Genomic DNA, 10,353 nt, shown 5'->3' on the forward strand with positions numbered 1-10,353 from the left:
AATCCCATGGTTCCTTCCCTGGCAGGGGGCTCTCCACAAGTCCAGGTGACTTTTTAAAAACTACCATTTTTATTAGCTACTAGAGGCCTGGTGCACAAAATTCATGCATAGGTAGGGTCCCTAGACCTGGCTGGTGATCAAGGCCGATCTGTGGGGCGACCAGCAGGGTGATTGGGACCCCTACTCCCACCCGCCTTGGCTGGCCTGGCGCCGCCCACTTGTCAGCACCGCCCCCTACTGCCGCTACTTGCTGGTCAGGGCCTGCAGGCTGGGGACAGCTGCTGCATTGAGTGTCTGCCCCGTGATGGTCAGTGTGCATCATAGTGACTGGTTATTCCCTGGGTCGTTCTGCAGTTCAGTCGATTTGCATATTAGGATTTTATATAGATAGATAGATTTAGAAGTCAGAATACTAAGTGAGGGAAACAATTTCCAGAGTCATCCTATATAATAAAGAGGGACTATGCAAATTGACTGTTTCTGCCCCACAAAGATGGTGGGGCCCACAGGGGGGGGGGGGGTGGTTTCTTTAACACAAGATGGCGGAGGCCGAGTTCCCGTAATGAGTCTTAATGAGCAATCAGCAGGGACCTGAAGCTGTGCCCGCCCCCCGCCACCACCTCATGGGGCTTGACAGGGGACCTCAGGCTGCTCCCCCTGCCCTGGTGCCAGGCCAAGGGACATAAGGTCATGCCCCTCACCTGGCAGGGCTTGATGGGGGACCTGAAGCCATGACCCCCACCTGGCAGTGCTTGACGGGGGACCTCAAATCGGAGGAAGATTTTCATATACATTTTACTAATTTTCTTTCATCTCTGACACTTCTATTATAGAGAAAGGTCAAATAGCAATATTAAAATATTTCCTCTAATCCTTTTAATGTGCATGAATTTCGTGCACCAGGCCACTAGTATGTATAATAAAACAATATTTCTTTTTTTATAAAACAACATTTAAGCAAAGGTTTTAAAAACATGTGAAATGAGTGCTGCATGCTATTTATGAACATATACATGTTAGTTATAAGTATAAAAACATGGTAGAGAATAATACAAATCAATTTTAGGACAGTGGCTATGTCTGGGGAAATAGATGGAATTGAGATTGCAAAGAACACAGGAAATTTCACCTAAATTTGTAATTGTTTGTTTATTTATTTATTTAATGAAATATGAAATACATGTTGGCCTTTTCTAATAAAGAATGAGATGATTTATTATATTACTCTTCTGAATGTTTGAGATATTTAATTTTATTTTAAGCAGTAATTGAAGTGTTAGTGAAGTGAGGGTACTTTTCTGGTGATTTTTTTCTTATAACAGCCTGTCCTTATTTTATAAGTAAAAAGATTTCCTTACATTTCTAGAGGAAGTAAGAATTACTAGAATAATTTTTAGTTTCACAATTTCCTTTACAATTGAAAACTTGATAAGTAATTTATAAATGACAATGAACTCTGTAAATGTCAAGTAGGTACAATTACTGTAGTATCTCTTGAAAAGATAAATCAACAGAATATGTTTGTTTTATTAAAAAGGTGCACCACCTTCTCTGAAAGGATCACATCATTTGCAGACCATTCTAAATTATCAACTTAAAAATTAGCCTGCTGTATTTGGTTAAACATTTAATTAACTCACCCCTAATGCCTTGGCAGGGCCAGACTAAAAATGCTTTCTTGGGCCTCATACAGCTATGGGCTGGACGTTCCCCACCCTGGTGTATTACAAGGTGATTCTGCTTACACTAGGGGTCACCACAACTCTGGGATGTAAGCAGATCACGTTTTATTATTCTGTTTTTCCCTGCAGTCATGAAACCAAGGGGTCAAGAAACTAAGGTCATGATAATGTGATGCAACATTCAGGACCCAGATATTTCCGATTCACAATTTAATTCTGATTCAATAACCTAGTAAAATGAAATCTCATGGATCAAATTAGACCAGGGGGGAAGTGGGAGTCCCTCAGCACGGTAGTTGGACATCCTTAGCGCTGCTGCAGAGGCAGGAGAGGCTCCTGACACCTCCACTGCACTCCACTGCACTTGCCAGCCATGAGCCCGGCTTCTGGCTGATCAGCGCTCCCACTGTGGGGGCACACTGACCATCATGGGGCAGCTCCTCTGTTGAGCGTCTACTCCATGGTGGTCATAGTGACCAGTTGTTCTGCCGTTTGGTCAATTTGCATATTAGTCTTTTATTATATATGATGAGCTATAGACAGAATTTGGTAATGTATCCAAAAAAAGGAAAGAAGTATTAAAATGATTCTAAGTTTCTGACTTGGGAAAATATGTAGATAAGGGAGCCACCAACAGAAAAATGGATTACAGAAGATTATGTGAAAGGGGAAAATAACACGTGACCATTTTGATGAACAAATCATAGTGAGACTTCTATAGTCACAATAATATAAGAGAATCCTTTGGTCCAGTAGTATTTTGAAATCTATTCAGATCATATTATTTCCTTCCAAATGAAAAAAGCAATGTATACTTCATTACCACTACTCTTTCCAATGGGACCTTCTTGGGGCTTGGAATCAAGGCACACTGGGAAGAACCTGCCTTGAAAATATCCCACTAATACAGAATGTACTCACTGCACAACACGCAGGTAAGGAGAGAGGGACACTTTTCAGAAATTGCTATTGACTGAGATGCCCCATCCCCAAGTCCTAACTCCAGTACCTCAGATGTGTCTGTCCATGAAGACGAAGTCCTTAAAGAATGAATTAAGTTAAAATGAGGTCACTAGAGGGGTCCCTCATCTAATATGGCTGGTGTCCTTATTTGAAGACATGAGGACACCGAGAGGGAAGGCTATAGAGAGAAGGCGACCTTCTACACACCAAGCACAGAGGCCCAGAAGAAACCAACCCTGCTGCCACCTGGTTTTGGACTTTCCAGCCTCATAAGTGTGAGAAAAGTAATGCCAACTGTTTAAGAACCTAGTCTATGGTCATTTGTTCAGGCAGCACTAGCAATCTAATACAGAAACTTGAAGCTTTTCGATTTGTGTATGTTTTTAGAAAGAATTTCAATTTCCAAGGTGGATTTCTGCTTCCTCTTATTAAGAAAGTCTCACAGTATGCTGTTCTCTGTCTATAACTGAAGTGGTGGTTTGTTCCTTCCCATTTACCAACTTTCATTCTCTGTTGCTCATCTTCCCCGAAATGGCCCATGCCATTAGACCAGTAGGATGAATAATAGGATTCCAACAGTACAAGCACTTGCATGGAGTGGCTGGGCTTATTCAAGCATTCTTGTGCTTTGGGAAAGGGCTCCTAATTATTGGAATTAGAAAGGGGATATGTTCTGTTGATTAGATATTTACTTGTTTTAGTGTTTGTTGTTTTTTTCACTTTCCCCCTCCCCCAAGTGCACGGATCTCATGCACCGGGCCTCTAGTTATTCCATAAGATACCATAAGCCCTTTCTTTGATTTTGTATTCCTATCAAAATTATCCTTCCCCATCTCTCCCAGAAGTAAAGGATACCTTTGATTGAATATAGGAAAGGTTAACACCAAGAAAGTAAAAGGAATATATGCCAATCAATATTTGAAATATTGCCTTGCTATGTGAGTCTGTTTTCCTTCATTTAAAATTATTTAATGTCAATTAAATATAAATTTCTTATCTCTTGATAAGAAGCCTGTGTGTACATACTTTTGAAGAACACATACCTATTATCTATTTACTTTCCTCTTTGTACTTGATGCTTCATAATTGAAAAATGTATGACAATTGACAAGTTGGCTTTTACTTTCCTCCAGTGGTATGCCTGTAAATGTTTAAGTACCAGTCTTCAGGTGTCAGGGGCTTGATCTGTAGCATTTGCTGATATTTGTAGTATAAATACTCCCACTGTGACTCATTTTAAGTGACTTACATGAAGTCAACTGGCTTGAAAAATTCTTGAAAATGTAACAGTTGGTTCTTATAAAACAGTATTTCCAGCTCTGGCATACCACTGGTTTTCATCCCCACAAAGTGTTATATCAAGTCTTTAATATTCACTTTTCCTAACTTAGTCTTCTTTCTGTGCCTGAGAAATTCCTACTAATCTTTAAAAATACAGCTCAGATGTCCTCTCTTAGAATGCCCCCTCCACCTCCACTGCTGCCTTTCCAGGTGGCCCAACATTGCCTCATCATTGTTTGTCCTCATCACTAATTATAAGTGCTTTTACATTGAATTCATCACATTATTTTATTTCTTTACCTGTTTCTCAATTAGATTGCTAGTATTTTATAGCACTCAAATTTTATAGATGAGGAAATTGCTGCTCAGAGCCTAAAAGTGTAAGGAAACATCATATTTGTTCTGTGTGTGTGTGTGTGTGTGTGTGTGTGTGTGTGTGTTATATAACCTAGTATTTAAGAGAATGGATAGCTGAATACTCTAAAACTTACATTTACCTTTGTTTGACCTTAGACCAATGTTTTAGCTTTCCTAAGCCAAGGATTTTTCATCTATAAATAGCCATGATAATATGTGAGGTCAACGCCCTAGCTGGTTTGGCTCAGTGGATAGAGCATTAACCTGTGGTCTGAATGGTCCCAGGTTCAATTCTGGTCAAGGGTACATGCCTAGGTTGCAGGCTCGATTCCCAGTAGGGGGCGTGCAGGAGACAGCTGATCAATGATTCTCATCATTGATGTTTCTATCTCTCTCTCCCTCTTCCTTCCTGTCTGAAATCAATAAAAAAATATTAAAAAAAAATACGTGAGCTCATGAGGTTGTGGAAGTGCCTGTGAAGTGCAGCAGTGTGTGCCACCTGGGGACCAGTCAATAAATGGTAACTGTAGGCTATCTCCTAAGTGAAACACTTAGACGATCCTGCATTATAAATATAAGATATACTCACCTACATATGTGTCTTGCTAGATCGAAATAAGTTCAGTTTCAAATGAAAGAGAGCGTGCATTTTTTGAATGCCCATCCTTCCATTTTTTATCATGGTGCCTATAACATTATTTAAATCCTCAAATTTGAACACATAAACCACATTTCATTTTTTTTCTTTAATTATAGGCACTTCATAGTGTTGGTTGCATCAGTTTAATCGTTGGCTGACTAGTTTCTGCTTATGTCCCTTTAGCCTTTGCATGAAAGACTCCTTCCCTTTGACTGTCCAGTCCTGCATCATGCCGAAAGACTGTGAGACCACCGAGTGGTCCTCCTGGGGTCCCTGTTCCAAGACGTGTCGTTCAGGGAGCCTCTCGCCGGGATTCAGGAGCAGGAGCCGGAATGTGAAGCACATTGCTATCGGAGGTGGAAGGGAGTGCCCCGAACTTCTGGAGAAACAGGCCTGCATTGTCGAAGGAGAAAGTTTGCAGCCGTGTCCCAGGTACTGTGCATCCTGTGGTGTGAGTATTCAGGTTTCAATAAAACCTCATGTTATGTGATTTAGGGATGTTACAATAACAACAGAATCCGTGACTCATATGTGTTGAGTCTTTACTCAATGCAGAGTTCCATGCTAGTGTAGCACAGTAGGTTAAGAGCATGGGCTTTGGTACTGATTTTCTAGGTTCCAATCCTATTTCTGCGACTTTCTAATTATGTGAATTTCAGCAACTGACTAAATTCTAGTGTCTAGTTTATATCTCTACTAGCAGTATTTCATTCATCACCTGGCATAATAAATGCTCAATGACTGTTAGTTATCATTACCTGACATGTGATGCCTAACACTTTTAACAACCTAAGAAACCATTCATAGTATCTTCATTTTGCAAGTGAGGACATGACTGCTCAGAGAGATTAAATGATCCTTGAGGTTATAAAATTAATGAGTGGGAGTACCCCTTTTTTAATTCAGTTCTGCCTCTAGACCTAACTGCCATCCTATGGTATTCTATTACATCCCCCAGGAGCCAGAGGATGTTGGACATAAGGTTACCACCTATTAGTAGCTATAGTTTAACATCTTGATATTGGTTATATTTTATCTGGCTCATAGCCCTTGGGCAAGACCTCCAGTGTATTTTTCTTTGTGTGGTTGGCTCATGATGGGCCCGGTCTGATAATCACGGAAATCATTCATGGCTGGTTGTTCAGAGTGGGTTTGGGATGGATTTATGGTAACTCCTTTTAGACAGCTGCCCTGAAGTATATCTGCTAAATCTGCAGGTATTTGAGATAGACCTGTCCTATAGTTTCTAAGATATGAGAATCATTTTCCCAGCAAAAATGAAATGAGGCAAAACAAATAGCTTCTTGTAGAAATAAATCACATGTCGATATGGGAAGGGTAGTGGGTTATAAACTCAATAGGTGTTTTGATGGACTTGGCTATTTCTTAAACCTGAAATGATGGGCGTATTGGGTGGTGAGGGTAAATAGGGGGGCCAGTTTCTCTTGTCACATTCTTAGCTACTCACCTCCTATGCCTCCCCATTGATATCAGTGTAGATTTAGCATACACTTTATATACTGCTTGCTCATGTTTTTACTATGATGACTGTTAGGGTTGGGGCAATGACATGGCAATGAAAGAATTAACAACTGAGAGAAAAGATGCAGAGAGGAAATTTATTTTACTTTTCAAGGAGGAAAGGGCTGGTGTATTGCTACTCAATACAGGGCAGGCTTGTACTTTTAAAGAGCATCCAGTTACTGTTGCTAGGTGATAAGGAAGGGAGGGTAATTGTGTTGAAGTTAATCAGATTGGGGGGCGGGGTTGTGTTGAAAAGTTTCAGTTTGCTTTCCAGGAGACAGTCTTGCAAATGTCCTACGGTGGTCTCTTTATCAACTTCTTTTCAAGCCTGTAAAACGTGCTCATTGAAATTGTTATGAAGAGTTCAAAAGAGGCTGTCTGAAGGGGAGGGAGAAGAGAACTTTGTATTAATTGGAGAGTCTTTGGTGCAAATTATCTTGGAGTTGTTAAAACAGCAGGGTGGAGGGGATACAAGAATGCAACCTTGAGAGTAGTCTTAATTTGTTCTGAAGTTTGCACAGAGGAGCCAACAATCTTGGGACTTAATTACCAGGTGCGTCTTATAAATTGTGGAAAGGCCACAGCAAAGAAAAGGAGAGGCCTTTTTTTCTACCCTTATAATGACCCCTTAGATTCTGATTATTTTTACCTCAAAAGCAGACAGTAGGTGCATTTCATGATTCTTTACAGATTAAGATATTATCTCACAGAATTTTCCCTCATTTTGTTGAGTACATGTCCTATCTTTCAAATCACTAATTTTGGGGCAAAGCATGGTATTGGAAACAGCATAAAACGTGGGATCTCTGTCCTTGAAGTTGGATAGACCTGGATTAAAATGGCATCACTATCATTTATTAACTGCCTGTCCTTGGACAAACTGTACAATTTCTCTAAGATATTTAAGTCTTTAGCCCAGCTGGTGTTGCTCATTGATTGAGCTTCAATCCATGAACCAGGAGGTCACGGTTCAATTCCTGTTATGGCGAATGCCTGGGCTGTGGGCTTGATTCCCACCCAGTAGCAGGTGTGCAGCAGGCAGCTGATTGATGATTCTCTCATCAGTGATGTTTCTCTCTCCCTTTCCCTTCCTCTCTCTGAAATCAATATGTATATATTTTATGTCTAATTATGCTACCTATGTTGAAGGTTAAAAAGCTACATACCAGATATGTAAAATGTTAGTCCCAGTGAGAACAGTGACCTTTATTATTGCTATTTTGTGGTATTCTGATTTCCTTCAGAAGGAGAATCTCTCTTCCCATATAAGCTATACTGTGGTAATTAATTGTGGGTGATTTGGAAATCTTCTTTCTCCCTATGGAGGCAAAATTCAGAAATGTCCTCAATGGTGAACTTCCAGAAATTGAATCTGGTTTCAGTGTTGACCTTGAATGATATTGATGACTTTTTTCTTCATTCTTTTTCTGGAAGAAATGATGTCTTCCAGATTTTTAAATATTATTTTGATTTATAGACATTACTCCACTTTTCCTTCTTTGTTGATAACTATTACAATTCTCTTGGAAGTCAGGGTGGTGCCTTCCTGAGGTTGCAAAGAAAGTTGACTTTCATCTACATTTGTTAAATAGTCACTGCACTTTTTGAGACTTACAAAGTCAGAGATTCTGTAAAGATCTTTTAGAATAACACAGTTTATCATCCAAAGGCAAACTTTGAGAGTAAAAGGAATATACATTTGCTGGAAGCCGGTCCATCCTTGCTGCTTGAAACAGTCGCTGCAGGGAAGAAACATCTGCACAGCATATGTTTCAAGGGACCTGGCGTATATGGCATACTGTTCTTAATATGTTTGCTCTCCTTCTTGGGGCTATGTGTTTTAACCAAGGTCACCTCTCCCAGGTTGTTTCCCCAGGTGGGGATTTTTCCCTGAAGTCAGGGAGGGGATGAAACTCCTTAACTAAATGCCAGATGAACAATAAATGACAGAACCTGGCTGGAGAACCTACCTAGACAAAACTTGGCTGGAGATCCTGGCTAGAGATCCTGGGTAGGCTGCTGATAACTGAACGCTGTCTCCATGTCATTTCTTCTTCGCTGACTCTGTCCACACCTTTGGGGACCCCTGGACCTGCTGGGGTTCGACCCTAACATCTGGCGCCCGAACAGAAGCAGTAGCCGGACACCAGGTGCTGTGGCCGCTGCCTTTTTAGCCTCCCTGGCATCGGCTCCTCCACCCGAGCCACAGCAGAGGCGACCAGCGTGGAAAGCCTTCGCAGCGAGAACCTATCTATCGTCTTCCCCTCGCCTCTCACCAGCTCTTGCTTCGGGCCAGGCTCACTGGTCCCTGGGCTCCGGGTACCCCCGCAGGCGTGGGGCTGCTGGGGCTGAGCCAGGTCTCCTCCTCGGCTTCAAGAACAGATGCCTGCGGAGCTGCAGGCTGCCAGCCTGCCGGGGACGCCCACAGGCGTGGGGGCTCGGCGGCTTAACCCGCGGCTCACCCCCTTCCGACCCCGGAGGCTCCTGAGCGGTTGTCCCTAGCGGCCCGGCTTGGACCGAGAGAGTCCCGAGCCGTCCTCCTCCCGTCACCAGGTCCTGACCTAGACCGACCCTGGGCGCCTCCCAGCCACCGCCTCCCAAGAGCCCGGGCCACGCTCAGCGGGTTTCCAGGCCACAGCCATGGGTTGCTGGAGCCAGAACCGGGGCGGCTTCTGTGCATGCTGCTGCTGACCTTCATGTTCATGGTGCTGGAGATGGTGGTGAGCCAGGTGACCTCGTCGCTGGCGATGCTCTCCGACTCCTTCCACATGCTGTCGGACGTGCTGGCGCTCGTGGTGGCGCTGGTGGCCGAGCGCTTCGCCCAGCGGACCCACGCCACCCAGAAGAACACGTTTGGCTGGATCCGGGCCGAGGTGATGGGGGCTCTGGTGAACGCCATCTTCCTGACCGGCCTCTGCTTCGCCATCCTGCTGGAGGCCATCGAGCGCTTCATCGAGCCATTGAGCCGCCCGCGATGCAGCAGCCGCTGATGATCCTCGCGGTCGGCGTGGCAGGGCTGGTGGTCAACGTGCTGGGGCTGTGCCTCTTCCACCATCACAGCGGCTTCGGCAACAACTCCGGCCACGGCCACTCGCACGGGGGTCACGGCCACACCAGAGCAGCCACCGGGGGGACAGCGACCACAGGAACCCGGGCGGCCAGGGACCCGACCAGGAGGAGACCAACACTTTGGTGGGCGGGGCAGATCCGGAAAAGTCCAGAACTGATGCAGCAGATGTACAAATGAATGGGAATGTTATCAGAGAAGCTGATAATATGGATTTGGAAGATGAAGCAGATGAAGCTCAAAAGGCTGGACAACTTAACATGCGGAGTTTTTCTGCATGTCTTTGGAGATGCTTTGGGTTCAGTGATTGTAGTCGTGAATGCCTTGGTCTTTTACTTTTATTGGGATAGTTGTCCTGAAGGGAGGTTCTGTGAAAACCCGTGTATCGCTGACCCCTGCAAAGCGCTTGTGGAAATAATCAATAGTACTCAAGGGACAGTTTTTGAGGCTGGTCCTGGCTGGGTGCTATATTTAGATCCAACGCTTTCTTTGTATGGTAATGGTTTGTATACTTCTTTACACAACTTATCCATTACTTAAGGAATCTGCTCTTATTCTTCTACAAACTGTTCCTAGCAAATTGATATCAGAAATTTGATAAAAGAACTTCGAAATGTTGAAGGAGTTGAGGAAGTTCATGAATTACATGTTTGGCAACTTGCTGGAAGCAGAATCATTGCCACTGCTCACATAAAATGTGAAGATCCAACATCATACATGCAGGTGGCTAAGACCATCAAAGACGTTTTTCATAATCACGGAATTCACACAACTACCATTCAGCCTGAGTTTGCTAGTGTCGACTTTAAATCAAGTGTAGTCCCATGTGAACTTGCCTG

At 43.3% G+C, this 10,353-nt stretch overlaps 1 protein-coding gene and 1 pseudogene across 1 annotated transcript in view; both read left to right on the forward strand.

Annotated features, from left to right (window-relative positions):
- Positions 1–5,920, forward strand: part of THSD7B (thrombospondin type 1 domain containing 7B) — a 25,086-nt gene extending 19,166 nt beyond the window's left edge. The window contains exons 3-4 of the mRNA XM_015570054.1: positions 5,107–5,355; positions 5,830–5,920. Of these exons, the coding sequence (XP_015425540.1) occupies positions 5,107–5,355; positions 5,830–5,920 (340 nt within the window). The remainder of the gene's footprint in view (positions 1–5,106; positions 5,356–5,829) is intronic.
- Positions 5,921–9,002: 3,082 nt separating this feature from the next.
- LOC102754666 lies at positions 9,003–10,348 on the forward strand (annotated as a pseudogene).
- Positions 10,349–10,353: the final 5 nt, after the last annotated feature.

This window comes from Myotis davidii, unplaced genomic scaffold, assembly GCF_000327345.1.
Source record: "Myotis davidii unplaced genomic scaffold, ASM32734v1 scaffold426, whole genome shotgun sequence".
Taxonomy (NCBI): Eukaryota; Metazoa; Chordata; class Mammalia; order Chiroptera; family Vespertilionidae; genus Myotis; species Myotis davidii.